At 52.3% G+C, this 24014-nt stretch overlaps 1 protein-coding gene across 4 annotated transcripts; it reads left to right on the forward strand.

The window, feature by feature from the left end:
• Positions 1-4439: 4439 nt before the first annotated feature.
• SMG9 (SMG9 nonsense mediated mRNA decay factor) lies at positions 4440-24014 on the forward strand. Of its 4 annotated transcripts, none has more exons than XM_013063993.2 (14): positions 4440-4740; positions 7253-7408; positions 9718-9792; positions 9882-10146; positions 10237-10334; positions 12068-12180; positions 15488-15599; positions 17361-17456; positions 17878-17963; positions 20705-20811; positions 21530-21637; positions 21806-21934; positions 22245-22389; positions 22848-23471. In XM_013063993.2, exons 2-14 carry the CDS (start codon positions 7259-7261, stop codon positions 22987-22989), a joined length of 1626 nt encoding a protein of 541 aa, XP_012919447.1. In that variant the 5' UTR covers positions 4440-4740; positions 7253-7258; the 3' UTR covers positions 22990-23471. The 4 variants fall into 4 exon arrangements, with proteins under 4 accessions (XP_012919447.1, XP_044933139.1, XP_004767742.1 ...); XM_004767685.3 differs by lacking the exon at positions 22848-23471 and adding an exon at positions 23484-24014 and having other exon boundaries at positions 4444-4740; XM_013063994.2 differs by lacking the exon at positions 4440-4740 and adding an exon at positions 4957-5590 and having other exon boundaries at positions 22848-23472.

The following is a 24014-nucleotide window of genomic DNA, read 5'->3' on the forward strand; positions in this document are numbered from 1 at the left end:
TACAATATTGAGAAGTTTCCATTAACAGTTAGACTTGGGAACAAAAAAGAAAGCATGCTTTTTCTTTTTTTATTATATATTTATTTATTTACTATTTGAGAGAGACAGAGTGAGAAAGAGAGAGCACAAATGGTGGGGAGGAGAGGGAGAGGGAGAATCGGGAGAGGGAGAACCCCTCAGGGAGCTGGGAGCCAGGGCCCTGGGATCATGACCTGAGCTGAGGGCAGAGCTTAACTAACTGAGCCACCCAGGTGCCCCAAAAGCCATGTCTTCTTCATGATGGACCCCACACCTACCCCTAACAACTTCTCCAGACCTCTGGTCCCCAGCTGATCACCGTCTCTTTGGAACCCTTTGTTCCCTTGGCTCCAGGTCATCCCTTCTACTGACGTTCCTACTCCCTGTCAGCCCCTTTCTGGGGTGCTGGTCCTCCCCCTGATTCCTAGATGCGAGAGGCCCAGGACCTAATCTCTGCTCTGTCTACTCACTCGACCTGGATGGTTTCGGCCAACTCCAGGGCTTTAAGTACCATCTACACACTAAAAGCTCCAAATGGAGCACACTTGTAGACCTGCTAATAAAATGACAGGACAGGGCGCCAGGGTGGATCATGGGGTTAAGCCTCTGCCTTCAGCTCAGGTCATGATCTCAGGGTCCTGGAATCAAGTCCAGAATCGGGCTCCCTGCTGAGCAGAGAGCCCGCTCCCCCCCCCCACTCTCTGTCTGCCTCTCTGCCTACTTGTGATCTCTCTCTCTGTGTCAAATAAATAATTTTAAAAAAATTTTTTTTTTAATTTGACAGACAGAGATCACAAGTAGGCAGAGAGGCAGGCAGAGAGAGAGGAGGAAGCAGGCTCCCTGTGGAGCAGAAAGTCCAATGCGGGGCTCGATCCCAGGACCCTGAGATCATGACCTGAGCCGAAGGCAGAGGCTTTAACCCACTGGGCCACCCAGGCACCCCAAATAAATAAAATCTTAAAAGTAAATAAATAAATAAAAATAAAATTACAGGACATCTGAGACTTGCTTTAAAAAAGTAAGGAAACTCCAAGTAAAAACTGTGCTTATGTGTGGGAGGGGGGAAAATAGAACAACAGAAATGGAACATAAATGACTATCGATATTGAGTGACGGGTATGTGAGAATTCTTTACACCACAATACTTTTGTGTTTGCTTTTAAATTTTCATAGAGCAAAAAAAATTTTTAACAGAATACAATTTCATCAAGTCAGTAAACACTGTGTATCTACAAATCCTAGCTTCTCCCCCAAACTGTCACTCCTTACTTGATACCTAGGGAGTATCTCAGGGTAACTTCAAAGCTTGCCAGTTTCCCATCAAGATGACTCTTAACCCATCCTCATAAAAGAGCATCACTCTTCATCCAGTTGCTCAAACCAGAAACCTTTAGGATAACTTTTAAGTCATCCCTGATTCATGCTTCCTCTCACACAATCCTGATCCTGAGTCACCATCATCTCCCGTCCAGGCAGGGACATGGGTTTCCTCATGGCCTTTGTCCACGCCTGCCCAGCTGCAGGCCATCCTCCCCACAGCAACCAGCACTGCTTTAACCATTTTGTGCATAAACAGTCACATGGCTCATAAATGCAGAAGTCTTAAGCAGTCGCCCTCACAACTCTGATCCACGGGTCTATGACCCTCCTCCCCACAAGCAACCACTGTCATTAATTCGGTGTGTTCACTAGAGAAATTTTCATACAACAAACATTCCAACATGCTGGTCCTTGCTCGCGGCCCTCTAATGGCTTCCTGTCACTTGGAAAGTAACTTCTAAAGCCCTTACCATGGCCTACAAGACCCGGTGTAACCTGGCCCCTCTCCATAGCTCCATTCCTAAACAACCCTTCCTCTCTTCCCCCGGCTCCGCTCTAGTCACCTGGTCACCTTGACAATCTCTCAACAGCTGGCTCCACTCCTGCTTCCTCCAGTGGTCTTTCCACTGACTGTTTTTCAGCATCTGCACATGGCTCATTTCCTTACCTTTTTTCAGGCCTCTGCTCAAATTCATCTCTTCAGAGAGCCCTCTCTGACCACCTGTCACTCTCTGACCCCTGTCACTCGAAATTTCCTTACCCTGACTTTTCCTTCCAAGTCTCTTCTACCTGACATCATCTGCTTTACTAGAATATCTGTTAGAGGGCAGGTGCTCTCTCCTATTCACTGTAGGATCTCTGGCCTACAGCCATGCTTGGCAGCTGACTAGACTTCCATAATTCATTCAGTAGATGGATGAATAAAATGAACAGAGAAGTGAATGAAGAAACACATAGATCCTTTGGCAATGGCTCTCAACATTCCCAAGCTTGTAGCCCAGACCCAGCAATTCCACTTTCAAACAAGAGATCACTGATAATACTACCATATGCATACCATCAGAGGTACAACAATATTAACTGCAGCAAATGTGAGAGCCAAAGTTCAGAAATGGCCTAAATGTTTATCAATAGGGAAATGGTTAAAGCATGGTACATCCACACAACCATGTCACTAATATAAAAAAAAGGCAGGTCTCTGGGTGCTTGTTTGCACCACTGACTCACCACTAGGCAGGCTGCCGGTTGTCAGGGGGAAAAATGTGAGCTTTCTCTGTGGTGAGACAGGCTTGCATTTGAATCCAGGCCCTGCTGCTTCCTGGCTAGTGGACTTCTGTAAGGATCTTCTCTTTCGGACTCATTTTCTGCATCTGTTAAATGGGGAAGGCAAAGGTTGTAGTGATGTATATAAAACACAGCCTGGTACACAGTAGGCCCAATGTCAGTGCCATTCTTTTTCCTTTTTAAGTCATTTCCACCTGAGGGCTGCTCAGCTGTGAAACCGGCATGGAGGGTGTTCTGGTATTGAGAAATTTAGTTAAGAAAGACTGGTAATCACCAGGGGTGCCTGGGTGGCTCAGTGGGTTAAAGCCTCCGCCTTCTGCTCAGGTCATGATCCCAGAGTCCTGAGATGAAGTCTGGCGTTGGGCTCTCTGCTCAGCAGAGAGCCTGCTTCCCTTCCTCTCTCTCTGCCTACTTGTGATCTCTATCAAATAAATAAATAAAATCTTAAAAAAAAAAAAAAAAGAAAGAAAAACTGGTACTCATCTAACTGAGGTGAAGATGCTAAAGAGGGACACTGACTGACAGAATGCAGACGGCCTGATTGTCATGTGTGTCTCTGGGAAACAGTCTTTGGAGAATCATTATACAGGGCTCTCGCCTTAAGTGACTGGTGTTTTCAACCAGCCTGTGGCAGCCTGGAGACAGTTCCACCTGGCACAGGTGCTGAGAAAATAGCCGCAGGGATGAGGCCTGGAGGGGAGAGGGCAGTTCAGAATCCGTCACTATCATTCCCATCGTAAACCACAAAACATGACGCACAGAGCTACTATGCACGAGGCACTGTTCTGGGAACTTTCATCCATGTAACTCTGATGCCAGCTTCATTTTAGACACGGGCAGACAGGGTTAAGGTCGGCTGCCATATATGTGAACACCCATTTATGGGAACTCAAGCTCTTAACGCCAATGCTTTAACAGGAGTTCCAGAAGGATACCGGGAGCCGGTGCTTTAGTACCGTTATATGGGATCCAGAGTAGGAGACTTATTTTTATTATGTACCCCATTGGCTGCTTGAAACCCGTCAGCATGTACTTGTATTCCCTATTCAAACAGAAATAAGGAAAACGCTTTGAGATTTCAAATGAAAAGTGGTAAATATCCCCCAGTCGCCGACATACTCTCCTCTGGAGCGAACTTTCCTCCCCGGTAACCTCCCGCCCGCGCTGAGACGCTGCGCATGCGCTCTCCGCGGGCCGCGCGCAGGGGCTTCTGCCACGGGCTAGTCTTGAATTTTCGATCTTTAGTCCTGGGCTCCTGCTCTGCTGCGGCCGCCACAAGGTTCCCCACAGTCCTCATCTCCCAACAGACCCTGCCCCGAAATCCCTTCAGAATCTGAGCTGCCCATCGGTGCTACCTCACTTCCACCCCGGGGGATCTCTGAATGCGAGACCGTCTAAACCTTTCCCTGTGCTTGGGGTGCTCTTGGCCGTGCTTCAAGGTCCAGCCGGACCTGGGTCCTTTCCATGTGTGATTTAATCTGCCCCATCACAAAGCGGGAAGCCTCCAGCGCTCACGCCAGTTTCGATTCATTCCTGTGTTCTCATTTATCGGCCCAGGACCTTGAAATTCCTACCCTCCGCCCCACCTCCACTGAACCCCTAGGCCACTGAAGAGGCGGGACTCGAACCTGCTTATCCCAGTAACCGCCCTCTCTCCCTCGGTGTTAGACACCCACAGAGGGGCCGCCCCACAAATGCGCACGCGCACTAAGGCGGAACCGCGGTGTTCTCCCTCCTTCCCTTCCTTCATCCGCATGCGCGCTGAGGCCAGCCACGTCCATCGACGCATGCTCAGCCCAGGGTTGACGCTCAGTTCTCCCGCGCCTAGCCCTCAGCGCATGCGCCAAGCCGACACCCCGCGGGTCCTGCTTTAAGCTCCGTCCCGCGCTACTTCCTCCTCTTCCTCTTTCGGCCCCGCGTTCCCCAGGGGGCCGCTTCCGGGGTTCCTAGACCGGTTCCGGAGTGACCGGTACCTGCTCTCTCGGTCTACCCCACGCTCCTTGTCCCCCAGACGCCATTTACAAGCCCGTGGCTTGTGGTGGAACCTCCCCCCACCAGCCCCGTCACGGAAAGCGCGCGTAGCGCTGCGCCCCAAGAGCCAATCAGCAGCCGCCTTAGGTAAGGGTCCTTCCAGCCCGCGCGAGGCTCGTGCGCCGGCAGGGGGCGGGGCGCGGGGCGCATTTCGGGGCCCCGCCCCCCTTCCGACCGTTAAACAGTCGCTGGGACGGCTGGCGGGTTCGCGTAACTTGAGTAGGGAGGGGGGAGCGGCCGTTAAAATACCGGGCTTGCGGGCTTGGGGTGGAGACCGATAAGTAATCTGTAAATAGGAGCTTGGGTTCTGGGAGGGTCTAAGTATTGCAAAGGTCCCAACGAGAACGTGTAAAGAGAAACTTAAGTTTTGGGAAAACGCTCGCCAGAGGGTCTGCAAACAGACCCTATATGCCCAGGAGGTCCTCCAAATACTGTGTAAAAAGAAACTTAAGTTGTAGGGTTCCCCATAAGAGGCTTGCAAGCAGGTGCCTAATTAAGGGGGATGCCCTCTGAGTAATCGATAGACTCATAAGTTCTTGGGGGGGGGTACCCCGTATACAAACTTGTAAATATACGTGTTTGAGTGTCAGAGAGCCCTCAGAAAAATAGTGTGAATCGGCCCTTAGGTTCGGGGGGTGGGCGGGCATAAATATGGGGTTAGGAATTAGGAGTTTGCCAATAGTCACTTGGGTTCTGGGAGAGTCCCGGAAAGGGTCATGTGGAGAAATGCACTAGTGCTGACGAAGCTGCCCGGAGAATGCCTAGTTAGATTCCTGGCATCTGCGAGGTGTCCGTCAGAGTCCTGTGAACACAGACTGGCTTCAGGCATTTTGGGAGAATCCTCAAAGGAGCCTGGAAATATTGGGGGTCCCCACATTGCATGTAGGTGGACTCAAATTCTGGGGAGCTCCCCCAAAGAGCTGTCAAGCAGACGCAGGTACCATGGAAGTTCCCAGAATAACGTGGGAGAGGACACTTAGTCTGGGAAGAGGGTCCTCTGGTTGGTTAAACGGACGCTGGAGCACTGGGATAGAATCCCCATTGAGGAAAGAAGAGAGACACTTAAGCACTGGGTGGGGGAGTGGTGCTGTCTCCGGAATAATGTGTAAACCAACACTTAATTGCAAGGAAGGCAGGAGTTCCGATTTCTGAGGGAATCTCCCTCAGTCATTGAAGTGCTGAGTGGATCGTTTTCCATAAGCGTGTGTAAACAGGCCTTGCCCTCCTGTCTCCCAAGGCTGTCTAGAGCTGTTTGTGGCAGGCAGAGAAGGCACTTGGAGAAAGGCGCTAGATAAGCCCCACCTGGCTAGCAAAATTGCTCCCACATCCTGTAAACATTGCAGTTCTGGAGAAAGAATCCGGCACTGGGCCCAGTTAGTCACTGTTTGCTTGGGTGGGAGGGGGGATTCGCAGAATGATTTCACAGGCACTTAAGCACTAAGCAAGGGTCAGCAAACCATAAAGGGCCAGAGATGCTGCAGGCCATAGTGTCTCTGTCTCAGTTACTCAGCTCTACCATTCTATCAAGAAGGCAACTATAAACAGTTTATAGATTGATGGGCGTGGCTGTGTTCCAGTAAAACATATTTACAAAAGCAGAAGGCAGCCCTGATTTGGTCCATAGGCTACAGTTTGCCAGCTTGATCGGTGAGCTCAATTGTAGATGGTCTTACAGTCTTGCAAACAGACTGTTAAGTCTGGTAAACAGCTGGGGAAACTCCCTAGAGGAACCTATAAAGTTCGTTAAATGGTAGGGTGGATCATATGGGTAGCAGTACATTTTATTATAACACCTTAGATTAACCACTGGTGAGACCTTGGAGTGTGAGGGATAGCTGACCATCAGAAATGGAAGGTAAACAGACTGATGCCAGATGAGACACCAGATGAAATTAGGCCCTTGAGTGCCCCGTGTATGCCAGTATTTCATAATCAAAACAGTAGTTGTCAGAGTGAGGATCATGTTACTGATGTGTAAGGAAATGTTTTGCTGCAGTTTGGGAAAGAACATGTCCCATTTTTACGTGACCCTTCCCCTGTGAGTTGTGCTTATGTTGGGGCAAAGTGATTAATAGTTGGGAATAGTTTTGGCTACAGGTAAGAGAAGTATATTTGTTTCTCACTGCATCCAGAAGTAGACAATATAAGGTTAATAGGGGATCTCTGAATCTTTTTCTACCACGCCTTCTCTCCTTCCTTCCAGCCCAAGGTAGCTGCTTGAGCTCCAGCCTGCACATCACATTTTCAGCTAGAAGGAGGGCAAAAGGCATGTGCCGTTGTCTGTGAAGGAAAGTTTCTGAAAGCTGCCAAAACACACTTCTGGTGTCATACCAGTGCCAGAAAGAACTTGGTCACATGACCACCGACCTGGAAATTACGCTGAGAAGTGTGTTCTGGACAGCCAAGTGCCCTCCTCAGAACTGAGAGTTTTATATTTTTTGGAAGAAGTGAGAAAAGAGTAGATCCTGAGAGGCAGCTGGCAGTCACTGCCACAGCCACAGAGGTCTCTGAAAACAAAGTGCCTTCTTACAGTCCAGAGTGAGCCAGACAGATGGCAGATCGTCTCTTTACCCTGAAATCAACCTCTTTCTTTCTTTAGGCAACCATGTCTGAGTCTGGCCACAGTCAGCCTGGGCTCTATGGGATAGAGAGGCGGCGACGGTGGAAGGAGCCTGGCCCTGGTGGCCCCCAGAACCTCTCTGGGCCTGGTGGTCGGGAGAGGGACTACATTGCCCCATGGGAGAGAGAGAGACGGGTGAGTGAGTGGGCCCAAGGGCAACATCATGTATCCACTCGTTGCACAAATGTTTTTTAAGCACCTGCCATGTGCCAGGCACTAATCTAGATGCTGAGGCTCTGTGAACAAAACTTGGAGTAATGGCAGAGAGAGACAGAGGTGGCTGTCGTAGATGAAGTGGACAGCGAGGGCCTCCCTGAAGAGGTGAGGAAATACATCATAACGAAATCTGAAGAGCAAATGTGAAGGCCCTGAGCCTTAAGTGTGGTGTATTCCGGGAGCAGCCAGGAAGCCAGTGTGGCTGCAGTGGGTGAAGAATGAAAGGTGATAGGAGATCACCTGAGAGATCTGGGAAAGGACTTTGGATTTTGCCAAATGAAACTGACATTGGAGAGTTTGAGCTGAGAGGTGCCATAAGCTCATGTTTTAAAGAGTTGTATAGCAGCAGCAGCTGTTTGGGGTTTTTGGTTTGTTTTTTTAAGATATTTATTTTTTTGAGAGAGCACAGGTGCAGGTTGTTGGAGGGAGAAGAGAGACAAACAGACTCTGCGCTGAGCATAGAGCCTGATGCAGGGCTTTATCCCATGACCCCGAGATCATGACCTGAGGCAAAATCTAGAGGTGGATGCTTGACCAACAGAGCCACCCAGGCGCCCCCTAACAATAGCAGCTGTCACTGTGTTGGGCAGCATGTGGTATGCTGGTGCTGCGCAAAGTGCTTTAACATCCTTTGGGGTCTCCCTGAACCCTTAGAGCTACCCGCATGAAATAGAACCTAGGTTTGATTTTCACTAATGAAGAAAATGAGTCTCAGAGGAGAAGAGACCTAACCCAAAGTCACAGCCAGTAAGCTTTGGGGCCAGAACTCAAGGCCAGATCTAGCTGAGCCCAAGCCCAGCCTGTTCTCTCTGCTCGAGTGTCCTGGGCTGGGAATACGGAGCCTTGGCACAGGTGCAAGTCCTGCCTTGCTCCCCTCGTGTGCTTAGGTGAGTCACTGCCAGAAGCTGCTCCCCACTGAGGTTCTTTCTCCACCTTTGAGAGGTTTGGGTTGGGTGGGGAGGGGAGGGAAGAAAGGGGCAATTGGGACCAGTTTCTGAACCATAAAACTGCAAACATGAAGAATAATTTCTTCACAGTAAGCTCAGCTCTTGCTTGTTCCTTCCCTTGAATTGCAGCACAGGAGAGAACAGAGCGTCTCTCTTCCACACATATCCTGGGGAACGTTACCATCTTCCTAGGGGGATAAGCAACTCCAGAGTCTCTGGTCTGTCTCTGACTTTGGCATTGACTGGTCAGTGGACTCCTCACATCCTCTGTGTCCCCTGCTGATCTCAGCAGCTCCCTCCCATTTCTCCTTCTCCCAGTATCCGTGACAGCCCATCGGGCCTCATCCTGGCTGGACACCCCCTCCCCAAGCCAGTCCGACACCCTGGCTGGACATTGTGCCTCCTGAGTACATCTCCTGTCCACCATCTTCTTGCTGCCCTCACAGCCTCGGCCCCACATATCCTCCCCTCCTCCCTGGCCTTCTGAAGGCCCACGGCCTCTCCTGTAGTTCTGTCATAACTGTTCTTTCTAGAACACTTTTGTGCCCTTTTGTTTGTTCCTCACCATAGGCCAGTATCCCCAGTATATGGTGAAGAAACAGACCGGTGAAGGTTCATGGCTCTCCTGAGGTTCATCAGGGAGCCAGAAAAGAACAAGACTCAAACTCGGATCTCTCCCCTTTCCATTTAGGCCGGTCGGGGGTGGGTCGAAAGAAGCACGAGAAGGGCAAGGTGTGGGAATCAGCGGAGGAGCGGGCAGGATCGCAGCCGGCAGGCACTGAGCTCCTGCCACGCGGACTGTTTGCAAGTTCATCTACTTTCAATCTTGTGGGAGTCCCATGAAGAAATTCCTATCCCTGTTCGCGAAATGAGGAAGCAGTCTGGAGTGAGGGTTGTTCCTTATCCAAGTTCACACAGCCAGCAAATGGCAGGGCCAAGTTTGAACCCACATCGAGCTCTTGGGCCCTGGCTCCTTCTGCCTGGGCTTGTTGTCTGGCAGAGGCCACGGAGTGCAGCTCTGGAGCTAGGCTGCCAGGGTTTAAATCCTGACTCCATTGTTTATTGGCTGTGTGACCTTGGGCAAGGCAGTAACCTCTCTGGACCTCAGTTTCTTCATTTGTAAAATGGGGATAATCGTATCTATCTCCCGGGGTCGTTGGTGGAATTGAGAAGTTGATATGTGAAGGCATTTAGAATTGTACCTGGCACGTGACGGCCTTTGGGAGTGTCCCAGGGGAGCCAGGGGAGCCGTTCCTGAGTAACTGCCCTCCCTCACCACAGGATGGCAGCGAAGAGACCAGCTCATCGGTCATGCAGAAAACCCCCATCATCCTCTCAAAACCTCCAGCAGAGCGGGTGAGCGGGGAAGAATCTTCTGAAGGGGAGGCTGGGAGCAGTTAGGGCAAGGATCCCTCCCTCTGACTGGAAACTTCTCTCTCCCATAGTCAAAGCAGCCACCACCTCCAGCAGCCCCTGCTGCCCCACCTGCCCCAGCCCCTCTGGAGAAGCCCATCGTCCTCATGAAGCCGCGGGAAGAGGGGAAAGGGCCTGCGGCTGCAACAAATGCCTCCACCCCCGAGGGCACTGCCCCCGCGCCCCCTGCAGCCCCTGCACCACCCAAGGGAGAAAAGGAGGGGCAGAGGCCTACACAGCCTGTGTACCAGATCCAGAACCGAGGCATGGGCACTGCCGCACCAGCAGCCATGGACCGTGAGTTGGGGCCGGGCAGGATCTGGTTGGGGGCCGGAATGCCCTCACGGAGCCTCACCACATCCTGTCTCCTGCTTTCCCCGTCTCCAGCGGTCGTGGGCCAGGCCAAACTACTGCCCCCAGAACGCATGAAGCACAGCATCAAGCTGGTGGACGACCAGATGAATTGGTGTGACAGCGCCATTGAGGTACTGAGGGGGCCGTCGTGTCTCCGCGCTTTGAGCGTCCCTAGGTGCTACATCTCACCACATCCACCCCACTCCCCACCGCCACCCTCTTGGCAGGCAGTACGAGCCTGGCCAGCTTTCCGGCAGTTGCAACAATGAGACAGAAGGAATCAGAGTCCTCAGCCAGGGCTGGATGGCAGCAGCTTCCACTAGATCGGCTGTGCTGGTTGTTAAAATACTGAAATGGTTTGCCACTGGTTACTGGTTGGCAAGGAGGGACTCCCACTATCACCCAGATGCCATCCCACAGTAGGGCAGCCTCCTGGACCCTGCTCCAGTTCCATTTCTGAGTGAAACCCATGTTGTACCAGTGCTAACTGGTTTGAATCTCACTCCCCAGAGGTTCCCTGGTGGCCCCCGCTCTAGCTCAGACCTCACATTCCTGGACTGCCCTGCCTCCGGTCTCCCAGGCTTCACTTCTCTTCTGCTGCTTTTCCCATCCCATCCCTGCCCAGATTCCCCCAGATGTGTCCCTTTTCCTTCTCTGGCAGCTTGGAGTTACTAAAACAACATGCCAGGCCCATCTCTTACCTGGCTTGCTGCCTTTCTGTGTCCACTGTCTTACGGATACCAACTGGGGAGCTTTAAAACAAAACAGAACAAAAGCCAGTGTCCAGGCCTGCTCTTCAGGTAGGACACTATGCAGTGTTGAGAGTGTATCTGCACCATCTCGTGTGGTAGCCACTCTTCTTAGGTGTGGCTCGTGGGCACTTACAAGTCCACATACCCCACATGTGGCCAGTATAGCTTTGTTTAATCTTAAGTTTAAATGGCCATGTGTGGACAGCGTCTGCCTTACTGAACTGGGCTAGGCCTAGGTTTTCTGCTCTAATGTGTCTAGGGTGAGGCCCGAGATTAGCTGCCTTTTTTTTTTTCCCTTTAAAAAACTCCAGGTGATTCCCAGGAGCCAGTTGAGGACGTCCCTGTTTTTCTTGAGGAGTGCCTCTCACGCCCCCTGGTGGTGGAAGGCATCAGCACTGGTGGGCCAGGGGTGAAGGCCTCAGGATTTTCCGAGACCCTTAAATCCCACAGACGGGAGCCAGGACAGACTGAGCAACCCTTCCTGTACTCTCTCCCCTTTTTCATGCTTCCATATGTTTTCCCGGCCTTCCCTAAGCCAAAAGCCCTGCAGGAGTCTGCTCCAGTAGCCCTCAGTAACAAGACCTGTCTTCCTCCACCCGTCCTTCATTCCTGTACCCTTCTCCTTCTCTTCAGCAAAGTCAGGTTCCCCTTTTAGCCAGTGTGTTCCAGCCACACTGATCTCCTGTCAGCTTCTCTCTTTTTTTTAAAGATTTTATTTATTTGACAGAGATTACAAGTAGGCAGAGAGGGGAAGCAGGCTCCCCGCTGAGCACGGAGCCCAATGTGGGGCTTGATCCCAGGACCCTGGGATCATGACCTGAGCCAAAGGCAGAGGCTTAACCCACTGAGCCACCCAGGCACCCCTCCTGTCAGCTTCTTGACCATGCCAGGCTCTTTACTACTTGGGATCTCTGACAAGAGTTATCCTTTGTGCCGCCACATACATGTACAGGCTCTTTGCCCAGCTCAGGATTCAAGCCATGGAAGTTTTTCTTCATCAGGCCAGCCTTGTCTGGAAGTCTCTGCCCACCCCACCCCACCCCACCCCAGTTTCACTCCCACTCCAGCAACTGACACATTTATGAGGGTCACAGTCCTTCATCTTCCCACAGTACCTGTTGGATCAGACTGACGTGTTGGTGGTTGGTGTCCTGGGCCTCCAGGGGACAGGCAAGTCCATGGTCATGTCACTATTGTCGGCCAATACTCCTGAGGAGGACCAGAGGTAAGGGATGTGGAAGGCCAGGAGGGAGGTGGGCACCCACCTGGGATGGGGAAGGGTGGGCCTAGGTATAGCAAGTGGTGTTGCCAAAAGGACTTAGAGATAATGTTTTACCTCCCATGGCCTCCATGCCTTTGTCAGATGGGGGTGATTAGGGGCTGGACTAAATCTTTGTGTAGCTCCAGGGAAACCAATCTTGTTTCTCCCTCCCTCCCTCCCTGCCTTGCTCCAGGAATGGTACAGAACCCAGCTTTAGATTTAGGCTGACCTCAGTCTCTCAGCCCTGCCACTCACCAACTGTTTGCCCTTGTCCAGGTTACTTCACCTCCCAAGATCTCACTTTGTCACCTGTAAAGTGGGCTTTTGAAGGATGAGATCAGGAAGGCAAACATTAGTAAGAACCTGACACAGAGCAAATGCTTGTGGGATATTGGTTGATAAGGCATGGTAAATAGAAAGGGGAAAGAGACCCAGATGTCGGGCGTGGGTTCTAAACCAACTTCAGTTCTGCATTCTTGAAGAAGGATGGCATGATTGTAAAGTAAAGTATGAAATCACAGGAGAGGATGTAGGGGAAGAGGGAGCTTAAGAACTAGGGACCAAAACTGAGGGCAGGGGAGGAAAGGGGGAAAGGCAGGGACTAGGAAGGAGGGACCATACATAGTCTGATTAAAGAAGACTCAAACTGGGAAGGTAAAAGGGTAGTAGCCACTTGGGATTGTCTAAAAAATACAGGGGTTTGGTTTTTTAATGAAACAGGCGATACTACTTTGCATTCCATGGATTGGCATCAGGGGTTCCACGAACCTCCTAACAGTAAAATGCAGAATTTTACGTGTATGGGCAGTCAGGCTTTTCTTCTTAAGGAAAGGGTCTGCAGTTTCCACTGGATCTTAGAGGGGTCTGAGGGAGACCCAGAACAAGTTAAGAACCACTGTTGTGAGCATATACATCCACTAGAACCAGAGCTGTGGGGTTGCCCTTCCTCCCAGTCCACGCCATCTCCTCTCTTATAACTTGTAACTTACTCAGTTGTAACTTCGGCTCACCTTGGCTCCGCTGGGGAGCAGCCCCAGCTCTCAGATAGCATTCTTTCCATCTCCGCTTCCCCCAGCCAGCGAAATTTCCCCCCAGCTCTGAGTTCAGATTCCTGAGCTAGAGAGAATTCTACAGGCCTAGCTGGTCTTTTTTGAGCCACGTCCGCCTGTGGCATGGTGGATTTTGATTTCAGCTCTTGCCATCGGGTCTGTGGATTATGTTAAGAACTCATCTGCTTCTTCCCTTCTTCATTCCTGTCTCCTGACCCTCCCCTGGAGGATGCCAAGAGCCCCCTAACTGGTCTCTCTGCTTTAGTTCAGTTGAGCTAGTGTTTATCGTGTGCTAATGATGTGCCAGGTGCTGTTCTGGATGCTGGGCATACAGCAGCAAACAAAATTGGCAAAAACCTCTGTCCGTAGCAAACAGATAAGTTCTTGGAGATGTTAGAAGATGATAATCACAGGGGAAGGGGTTCTAAGGAAGTAGTATGGGGGATAGATGACAGTCCTAACTCGAGTGGTCAGGGGATGCCTCCCAAGCAGGACATAGAGAAAAAGCAGAGTTGGAGGAGGGAGAGCGTTCTAACCAGGGAGTGGTACAAGCTGGCCTCGGGGGCTAGAGCTTGCCTGGTGTGCGTGCAGCACAGCGTGGAGGCCGTGGGGCTGGAGCAGAGTGAACAGGATGGGAAGTCACAGGCAGCCTGGTCAGAGAGGTTAAGGGAGGGGCTCTGGTGCTGCCTTTGACTCGGGTCGTGATCTTAGGGTCCTGGGGTGGAGACCCGTGTCTGGTTCCCAGGCCCACGGGGAGTCTGCATCTCCCTCTCCCCCTCCTCCTGCTTGTGTGCACATGTGCTCTCTCTCTCTCCCTGTCAAATAAAAAAATCTTTTAAAAAAGGGGGGGAGTGGTAAGAGAGGCCTAGGGTGTCGGGCCTGTAAGTTGTCATCTACTCTTTCCACACTACGGTCCTCAGCGTACGGCACAAGGGGGAGCTTTTTAAAACCTACATCCAGTCCTTTGACTTCTCCACTTAAACGTCTTCAGGGCTTCTCCAGGCTCATTAGCCAAAGCCGCAGCTCCTTACTGTGTCTCACAGGCCTGCATACCCCCTTCTGGCTCCCAGCCCCCTTGTTCTCTGCTCTCACCGTACTCGGCTTTGATGCCTCATACACACCACCTGTCCTCTGCCTGGGACCGTCTTCGCTTCCATCCTCCATCCCCCCTGTACCTTCCCTTTTACTTAATTCAAGTTGCATAATTAACTCTCTTCTCTCTGACTCTCAGTGTGGTCATTCACGTCTTTATGGCATCCCTTCCCAGCTCTACCAGCCGAGTTACCCCCACTCAGAAGGCCTCACACCTCTTCTTCCTGCCGCTCGAAGTTACTGATTTCTCTTGGTTTGAGAGGTAGACCAGGAGCTCCACGGGAGCAGAGATGTCCGCGCTGCTGCGCGCATGCGAGGCCTTCAGGGCGGTGTTCGTGAGGCGGGAGGCCCTTGCATACTAAGCGTCTCAGGGAGGCGGGGAGTACCTTTGGCGAGCTAGGTACCATTACCCTGATTTTACAGATGGAAAGAGGAAATCTCTTTGTCCGAGCCACAGAATATGACCAAGTTAGTTTAGTTGGTTTAGGGCAAGGCTCAGCTCTGCCTGCTTTGCTTGGTCTCTTCTCACCGTCCAGCGCAGGTGGAACTGAGGGAGACTTCCTCACAAGGGAGGAACTGGGAACCGAGTTCTGTAGCCAAATGGCCTCTCGTCCTGGGGGTGGGGAGGGCTCAGTGCTGTGTCTGCAGCCTCTGGCCTGTGGCAGGTGCAGTTGGTAGTTAATGGCTCCCAGATACGCATCACTGTGCATCAGGCACGTTCCTAGGGGCTTCCCGTACATTAGCCTCATCATAACGCCAAGAGTTTTGAGACTGTTGTTATCCCCGTTCATAGGTGAGGAAACAGAGGAGAAAGAGATGAAGGACTTGCCCAAAGCCACCTAGCCAGGAAGAGGCAGAGCTGGCACTGGAAATCCCAGCAGTCGAGCAAAGTCCCTGCTCTTAAATACCTCAGGCTACTGACTTCATTCAGTGGTGGACAGATCTTAACAGTGAGGGTAAAGTCATGCGGAATAAAATGTAAGCCCCCAGACGGCAGGGGCCACAGATGGAAGGCTTTGTGGAAAGGCAGGGCACCATCACTCACACGTTCCTTTCGCAGCGTCGTGCTCCAGAGGCGTCGAAGGCTAAGAACCAGACCTCTAACACACCCCGCCTGCCCCTCTCCACAGGGCATATGTTTTCCGGGCCCAGAGTGCTGAAATGAAGGAACGTGGGGGCAACCAGACCAGTGGCATCGACTTCTTTATTACCCAAGAGCGGATCGTTTTCCTGGACACACAGGTGCCAACCTCCAACCTCCGCATTCAGCTTTATCCCAGAATGATTCATGTCTTTTCTTGGGCTTTAGTCTCTTTTCATGTTTCCCTCCCCACCCTCCCATCCATCCTGTACACAGTAGCCTAAAGAATCTTCTAGCAGAGTGGTTAAATGTGTGGGCCCTGAAGTCGGTCTGTGTATGTCCAGATTTGGCCTTTAATTCTTACGGGCTGGGTGACTTGAACCATGTGTCTACCCACTTAGACCTCAGTTGCTTTGTCTATAAAAGGGGATGATAGTTTGTTCTCAGCCTCCTAGGTCATTGCAGGAATTTAGTAGGACAGTCCAGCGGAGTGCTTGGCATTGGACCTGTCCCATAGTGTTCAGGCCCGTCACTGTCATTCGAGCTGACCTGTCATGTGTGTGACTGGTGGTTTTCCTCATCTTCTCCCTTGACCTCAGGCAGAGTCCCCGTCCCTAGCATGGTGTTCAAGGCTTGTGGAGCCTCCTCTCTCGGACTCTAGCCTGCCCTCTCTGCTGCGTGTCTAGCTCCACCACACACACCACAAGGTCATGATCTCTCTCTCCTTCTGGGGTGTCCCCAGCCTGTTCCCTTTATCTGAAACTGCCTGTTCCCCAGTTTTCTTAAGTGGGAAGAATACTATTGCCTACCGGGTAGGGTTATGTAAGGCTTCAGTGAGCGAAGACGAGTAAAGTCCTAATGACAGTGCCGGACATGAAGTACATACTTCCTCCTCTTAGCTGGTGGTATCATGATCATGAGAAGTTCTCTCTCCCCTGCCTTTTTGCCTGGCTAGTGCCTTCTCCTCCCAGAGGACTTCCCCTCCTCCGAGCACCCGCCAGTGCCGCATGCACCTTCCATCACAGCACTGCTCTGTCGCAGCCCCCTGCATGTGGAGGGCTCCCCCTCCCCACCTGCCGGGTGCTCTTCAGGGAGCAGCTTGCTGGTCAGGGCCTGGCCCATGCTTGGTGCTCACTGAGTGTTGATGGAACAGAGTTCAAGTCCTCATAGGCATTGATGACGCAAAGAGTGGAAAACCTACAAATGCGGCATGAGATCTGAGCCAGGCCCTGTGCAGGGGCTCGTCTCTGTGCTAGAGACCAACTGTCTCTGCGCTGTAAGCTGGGTCCGGGACCCATGTGGAACGGACAGGAGTTAAGGCAGAATAGAGCACGCAGCATTGGGAGTCCAAGAAAGCGAGCAGTGGGAGAGCCTCTTACCTAAAGAATTCCACTCATGGCTGTAAGAAGTCAAGAAGACTTCTCAAAACCCTTTGAGATGGAGTGTTCCTTAGAGACAAGGTGATGAACTCATTCACTACTGACTGTTTTACACCCACGGATGTAATTTTTAAATCCTCGCCAACTTTCACACTAATCGTTGTTTCTGGACCAAAGTAATTATCTTAGTGAAGTTTTAAAAGCCTCTGAGACAACTAAGGGAAGAAAAAGACACTCGAAAGGACATTTGTCATTCAAGTCAACATTACGGTTAGCAGCACTAGGAGAGTTCTCGAGCGTGAGGCACTTGAGAGCAGTGGCGACTTGTGAAAGGGCTGGGGGAAGTGTGTTTGCTTTGAAACATTCTGCTCTCCCCTCCTCTGCTCACTCGCACTGACTCATTAGAAACTGCCCGTGTTCCTGAGCTCATTTTGTCCTGAGAGAGGCGAGGTATTTGCCTTCAACGTGTGGAACTTGGGTGGCTGCGACCCTCAGAGTCCCAGCCACCAGCCCTTTCCTGACACCTTCTCTCCCTTGCTGCAGCCCATCCTGAGTCCCTCCATCTTGGACCACCTTATCAACAATGACCGCAAGCTGCCGCCGGAGTACAACCTGCCCCACACCTACGTTGAGATGCAGGTGAGGGGGCCAAGTCCATCCTAGAGGAGAGGTCGCATCCTTCCCCTCAACTTGTGATGGGGAGCTGGATGTGGGTTTACCCAGTTTATGCTTCATAAAGAGCCTTGGGGGCCCCAAGAGCTGTAGGAAAGAATAGCGTTGAGAGTCCTGTCTGGCTCACCTCCTGGCCCTGCTCTTCAGAAAAGTCATTTCCTGCCCCCTCCCCCTTCAGGCCTTGTTACCTGCCTTTGTGAGGTGGGGGTGGTCACTCTACGGATGGTCGTAAAGGAAGAGCCAGTACAGCCTGGGCATGCAGGAGGTGCTTCAAGGCTCAGGCTCAGGCTCTTGCCCTGCTGCCCACTTAGTGTAGTCCTGGGAACAGGGACCCCGGCCTGGGCAGAGGGGACCTTCAACTCTGTCGTCTCTTCCTGCCCACTCTCAGTCACTCCAGATTGCTGCTTTCCTCTTCACGGTCTGCCATGTGGTGATCGTCGTCCAGGACTGGTTCACAGACCTCAGCCTGTACAGGTGAGGAGCGGGTGGGTGGGGAGGGGGAGCCAGGCAAGAGATGGGGACCCCTTTAGAATGTGAGCCGGAGTGGGTCACCACCATCCAGCATATATACACATGCTGACAACTCTCCACTGACTTTTTCCATCACTCAGAATAAAATCCAAAGTCTTTCCCAAGTATGACCTACAGGGTCCTCCGTGGTACAGTCCCGGTCACCTCACTGACCTTTACTCTCACTGCTTTCCCTCGCTCCTTCCGTTAAAGCCCTAGTGACTCCATGGCTATTCCTCCATCTCTCAGCCAGAAATACTCTTCTGAGAGCCTCAGTCTCTCTCATGTCGTTTGAAGTCTCCACTTCTTAGCCCACTGTGTTTTCCTTCATTTGCCTTCATCGCTCCCTGACAGGACATTGTGGGTCTCTTTATGGTCCGCCTCCCCCATTAGAATGTATGCCCCAGGAGCCCCAGTGCCTCCCACAGTGCCTGGCCCAAGCTAGATAATTAATGCACGTTCGTTGAGTGGAGAACATCGTCGGGATCCAGCTTGGCCATCTTGCCCATCCCCTGCAGGCATGCGTACCATTCTGTCGCTGCCCTGGCAGGCAAGAAGAGGGGGAAGGAGTTGGGATCTGGCAGGAGGCCTACCTGAAGCAGCTGGAGGTTCTAGAAATCCACCCCCCAAGACAGAACTGGCTTAGAACCTGAGGCACGAGGGTTCCTCTTGGCTTCAGGCCCCAGAGCATAGTGGTGTGGAGGCCAGCCGCCTTGGGCACAGGGCCCAGACAGAAGGAAGGAGCGGGAGCTCCTGAGGAGGGGAGAGCGGAGCCAAGGGAAGCAGGTGTCTCCAAAGTGAGGCAGCCCTGGGTTTGAACCCCAGCTTTTACTAGGGGAGTGGCTTCTTTTTCCTTGGCTACTCATAAGCAGATTGTTCTATTCAGACTAAGTGAGTGGAAGACTCGAAAGTGTTCAGTGATCGCGTCGTATCTGGACACCGTGAGCAGCTGATGACTGCAAGCTGAGCGTCTACAGATGACCCTGGGCGTGGGGGTGAAGTGTGGGTCTGGCCAGCAGTAAAAATGACTTTCTGGGACATCCAGCTGTTGTGACCAGATAAAAGTGTCTTATTTCTGAAACTGTACCCCCCCACACACCACTGTGTATTTGAATTCATTCACATGACAAAGATATTGAACATTTATGGATGCCATTCCTTGTTCTGGGCACTGAGGACACAGGTGTGAATGAAACACTGCCCTGTGTGGTTCACGTTCTGACGGGGGCGTAGATGCAGGACGGCACGGGGCAGAGCCTCGCGGTGCGCTTCTTGGCAGGTGAACCCTTTGAAACTGAATGACATACTTGGGTATGTGTCTGTGTGAGGAGAATATCCATAGCTTTTTTTTTTTTTTTTTTTTTTTTTTTTTTTTTTTTTTTTTTTTTTTTTTTTTTTTTTTTTTAAATATTTTATTTATTTATTTGACAGAGAGAAATCACAAGTAGACAGAGAGGCAGGCAGAGAGAGAGAGGGAAGCAGGCTCCCTGCTGAGCAGAGAGCCCGACGTGGGACTCGATCCCAGGACCCTGAGATCATGACCTGAGCCGAAGGCAATGGCTTAACCCACTGAGCCACCCAGGCACCCTATCCATAGCTTTTTATTGGGTCTCATTATCCCTTACCTCTGATAGCAGTTGTATTTTGTTTATGTATTTGGAAAAGTTATTTTAAAATAGCATAAATTGAAATTTAGGCCCACATAGAAACCTGCATATGGATGTTTATAAAGCAGCTGTATTCACAGGGCTCCTGTTTGGCTCAGTCGGTTAAGTGTCCGACTCTTGATTCTGGCTCAGGTCATGGTTTCAGGGTCTTGGGATTGAGCCCTACATTGGGCCCCATGCTGAGCGTGGAGTCTGCTTACGATTCTCTCTCTTCCCCTCTCCCCACTCTTGCACGCTCATGCACCTGTTCTCTCTCTCAAATCTGCTTTATTCATAATTGCCGAAACTAGGAAGCCATCAGTGTGTCTTTCAGTAGGTAAATTAATAAACTGGTACATCCAGACAATGGAATATTAGTTACATGAAAAGACATGGAGAAAGTATATATCCTTAAGTGCATACCACGAAGTAAAAGAAGCCAGTTTGAAAGGGCTACTGTATGATTCCAATTATATGACATTCTGGAAAAGGCCAAACTGTGGAGACAAGTGAAAAAAGATCAAGGGTTGGGAGGGGAGGGAGGGGTGGGTAGGGCAGAGCACAGAGTGCTGTAATACTGGGTGGTGGACACATGACCAAGAGGTTGTATACAACACTAAGAGGAAACCCTAGTGTAAACCACGGACACTGGGTGATGATAATGGGTCATAGGTCCGTGGGAATGTTGATAGTAGAGGGATGTTGTGCATGTGTGGGGGCTGGGTGTCTGTGAAAATCCCTGTATTTAATTCAGTTTTGCTGTGATCGTACAAATGCTTTAAAAAATGGAAGTATTTTTTTTTGTTTTGTTTTGTTTTTGTGTAAGTATTTTTTAACAGCATAAGCTCATTAAAAAATGTGTACATCTAGCATGGGTCCACGGATTGGTGTGTGAGAGAGTTGTCTATGAATTCCCTAAAATTGCTTGCAAAAGAGGGTGTGTATGCATTTATCTGAGTGTGGCTGTAGTTTTACCAGATCCACAGAGAGAGCCCTGTCCCTAGGCTGTGGGATGGGGGTGCCGGTGCCAGAGCACCAACCTCTCACCCCAAACCCCAGGTTCCTCCAGACAGCCGAGATGGTGAAGCCGTCCACCCCGTCCCCCAGCCATGAGTCCAGCAGCTCCTCAGGCTCCGATGAAGGCACTGAGTACTACCCCCACCTGGGTGAGAGGTTTTCTGGGGCTGGAGGGGTGGGCAGAGGAGGAATGAGGGGCAAAAACCAGGAGCACTGGGTAAGTGGGGAGCTGGGAGGAAGAAAGAGCAGAGTAGCTGCTCCTTCCTCGAGGGTCCCACCTGGCCACCAAGAGCACAAAGCCTAAGTCTGGGTCTGGCTCCGGCTCCAGCTCCTTGATCAGAATGATCGCTTTTTGCAGAAAGGACCCACATCCGCCCATTTCTCTGACCGTGACATCTCCAGCATAGACTCGGAATGAGTTGCCATTAACCTGAGTGGCCCCGGGCACCCTGCTCACCCTCCCTCTGCCTACACTGCCTGCTCCGTCCTCGCTCTGCTGTGCTCTGCCCACGCACTGCTCTTCCACAAAGATCTAGTTCATTTATGCTGCCCTAGGCCGAGACTTCCTACTTCCTCTTGTCTCACCAAGCCCCTGGTGCCTTCCCGTCTCACTCCTGATCCCGTGCCTATCTTCCTCTTCTGTCTTTTCCATCAGACTGGGGGCTCCTTGGGGGCAGAAACCACATCTGACTCGTATCTGGGTCCCCAGGGCCTGGTGCAGAGCCTGGAAGCAAAGTAACATGTCACGTAAATATTTACGAGTACTCCGAACCCAGGGTAACCGCAGATCTTTGGCATGAGGGGGGAAGTCCACACAGCCAAGCCCCAGCGGCCTCACAGGACTGCGTCTCTCCTCCCGCCCCTCAGTCTTCCTGCAGAACAAAGCTCGTCGAGAAGACTTCTGTCCTCGAAAGCTGCGACAGATGCACCTGATGATTGACCAGCTCATGGCTCACTCGCACTTACGTTACAAGGGTGAGGGTCCCTGAACCACGCCAACGCTGGCCAGCGGCCTCTTGACTCCTGGTCTGGTCCCATGGCCCGGCGTCCAGACTGGCCTCCTGCCCCTAGCTTGAAGATCATCCGTGTACCTCCCCTGCCCCTGGGCATCATACTTGCAGGCTGATGGCTTCTCTCCCACAGGTACCCTGTCCATGCTACAGTGCAATGTCTTCCCTGGGCTCCCACCTGACTTCCTGGACTCTGAGGTCAACTTGTTCCTGGTGCCCTTCATGGACAGCGAAGCAGAGAGTGAAAACCCACCAAGGGCAGGTACGGTTCCTCCTTGAGGGAATCTGGTCCAAGGGCTGCCAGTTCTTCCTTGGTCTGGAGGGAGACACAGGATGCCCTGGTCTGGGGTGGTAGGGACCCACACTGGTCTGAGGGGAGACTCTGGCTTGTCCCTAAGGTGCTTGGAGCCTTTCTTAGGAGCATGTGTCCAAGTTGTGGAAGTACAGGAAGGACTGGTCTGAACGGGGCCGTACTCCTGGTGTCCCAGGCCAGGAAGCTGGGTGGCCAGGAGAGAGGCAAGGCCCTCTCTTGGCAGGCTGGCGCCCTTATCCTCCCTACGTCATCGTTCTAGGACCCGGCTCCAGCCCGCTCTTCTCCCTGCTCCCTGGGTACCGGGGCCACCCCAGTTTCCAGTCCTTGGTGAGCAAGCTCCGGAGCCAAGTGATGTCCATGGCCCGGCCACAGCTGTCACACACAATCCTCACTGAGAAGAACTGGTAAGAGCTCTTGGCAGAGGGGTCAGTGTGAGGGCCCCACCCTGGTGCAGGCAAGAGGAAGGTCTCTGTGATCCCTCCACAGCTCGGTTTCCTTCTCGGAAACATCGCTGATGGCTTCCATGCCCGGCAGGATGCTGTTCCATGGGATCTTGAGTCCTCCCAAGTAGCCAGCAGGTTGAAGTCTTGTCACCAGTTTTACTAGTGGGGAAATCTAGGCTTGGAGACAGGAGATGTCACATAGCTCTGTCACAGCAGCTGTGGCCAGGTATCATTTGACAGTGAGGAGTGGGAGCAGGGATCCCAGTCAGGCTCGAGGAGTGTTTGTTCTGAGGCCCTGAGGGCAGAAAGTGTGGCCTCCCAGAAGACACTGGAAAGTCCCCAGAGCAGCTGCATTTTCCAGCTCTCGCTGGACGGCACATTCCCACTGTCCGCCTCCACCTTCACTCCTTCTCTGCCAGCTGGCTTTCCTACCTGCTCTCACAGAGCCCCGAGCCTCCCCAGCCCCAACTCTATGTGACTGTGTCCGGAGCCCACAGCAGGTCTGCATCTCAGGTCGGCATCATCTCGTTTCCAGGAGCCACACATTTGAGAGGGAACTAGCTTGGCCTTGGTGCAGCCTCTAGCGTGGCTCCCCTGGGTCTGTGGTCAGCTGGGGCCAGAAGGGGTTCTGGGGAGCACACACAGCAGCACAGCCATTCAGGGGTGGGGACAGGGAGCTCTGTTCCTCTCACTGTCAGTGGCAGAGCCCAGGGAGGCAAGGGTCACGTAGCTGTTAACAACTAACTGTTGTAAGACTCTGGAGGGAGTTCACAGAGGCCAACACTGTGTGGGGTGGGGCGACTCGGAGTTGGACTCGGAATTGGGGCTTGAGGCCTGGGTTCCAGACCAGGCACCCTCAGTGTGGCTCACCCGGGGTGAGGTCTGAGAGCCTGGCCAGTCCCATCAGCATTGCTGTCTTCCATGTGTCCGGGCCGCGGAGGTTCTGGTCTCAGGGTGTGCAGGTCGTATGCAGTGCCTGCTTTCCCACCCGGCAAGGTCAGTGCGAGGCTGACAGGCCGCAGCCGGGGCAGCTGACTGCTGACCTCCTCCCACAGGTTCCACTATGCTGCCCGGATCTGGGACGGCGTGAAAAAGTCCTCTGCCCTGGCAGAGTACAGCCGCCTGCTGGCCTGAGGCCGAGGGAAGGAGCGTCATGTGGAGAACCCCCTTCTGGGTCCCCATGGTTGGTGAGGGACCACACGTGTCCTGCCTCCTGCCCCACCGTGGGTGGAGAGTGGCAGCAGGCCTGATGGATGAAGGACCGCGACATTCTCGCCCAGAGACATGAGGTGTCCAGGGCTAGGCCCCCCACCCTAAATGGAGTATTGTTCAGGGGGGCAACTTTGAGATCCCACCCCCAATCTGGGACAGGGCAGCCCATCCTCGGTTCCCTGCAGGGACAGGCAGTGGGAGTAGTCTGAATGGTCCCCAAGCATCCCAGGTTCCATCTTGACCTCCCTCTGCAGGGACAGGAGCAGCAGGTCCCTCTTCCCTGACCCTGAGCCCTTTCCTGTGAGGTGCAGCAGGGTCTTGGGGAGCTCTTCGTTGGGGCAGACCTGGTGGTTTGAATAAAAACAATCACACAA

The sequence above is a fragment of the Mustela putorius genome, unplaced genomic scaffold (assembly GCF_011764305.1).
Source record: "Mustela putorius furo isolate JIRA1106 unplaced genomic scaffold, ASM1176430v1.1 tig00000196_pilon_pilon_pilon, whole genome shotgun sequence".
In the NCBI taxonomy this organism is placed as follows: domain Eukaryota; kingdom Metazoa; phylum Chordata; class Mammalia; order Carnivora; family Mustelidae; genus Mustela; species Mustela putorius.

What these genes read in the sequence shown, in the direction of transcription:
- SMG9 (XM_013063993.2), top strand. Translation starts at nt 7,259, where the DNA reads ATGTCTGAGTCTGGCCACAGTCAGCCTGGGCTCTATGGGATAGAGAGG. An exon ending in CATGGGAGAGAGAGAGACGG is followed by an intron (nt 7,409 to 9,717) that starts GTGAGTGAGTGG and finishes CCCTCACCACAG; the next exon opens with GATGGCAGCGAAGAGACCAG. An exon ending in TGAAAACCCACCAAGGGCAG is followed by an intron (nt 21,935 to 22,244) that starts GTACGGTTCCTC and finishes TCATCGTTCTAG; the next exon opens with GACCCGGCTCCAGCCCGCTC.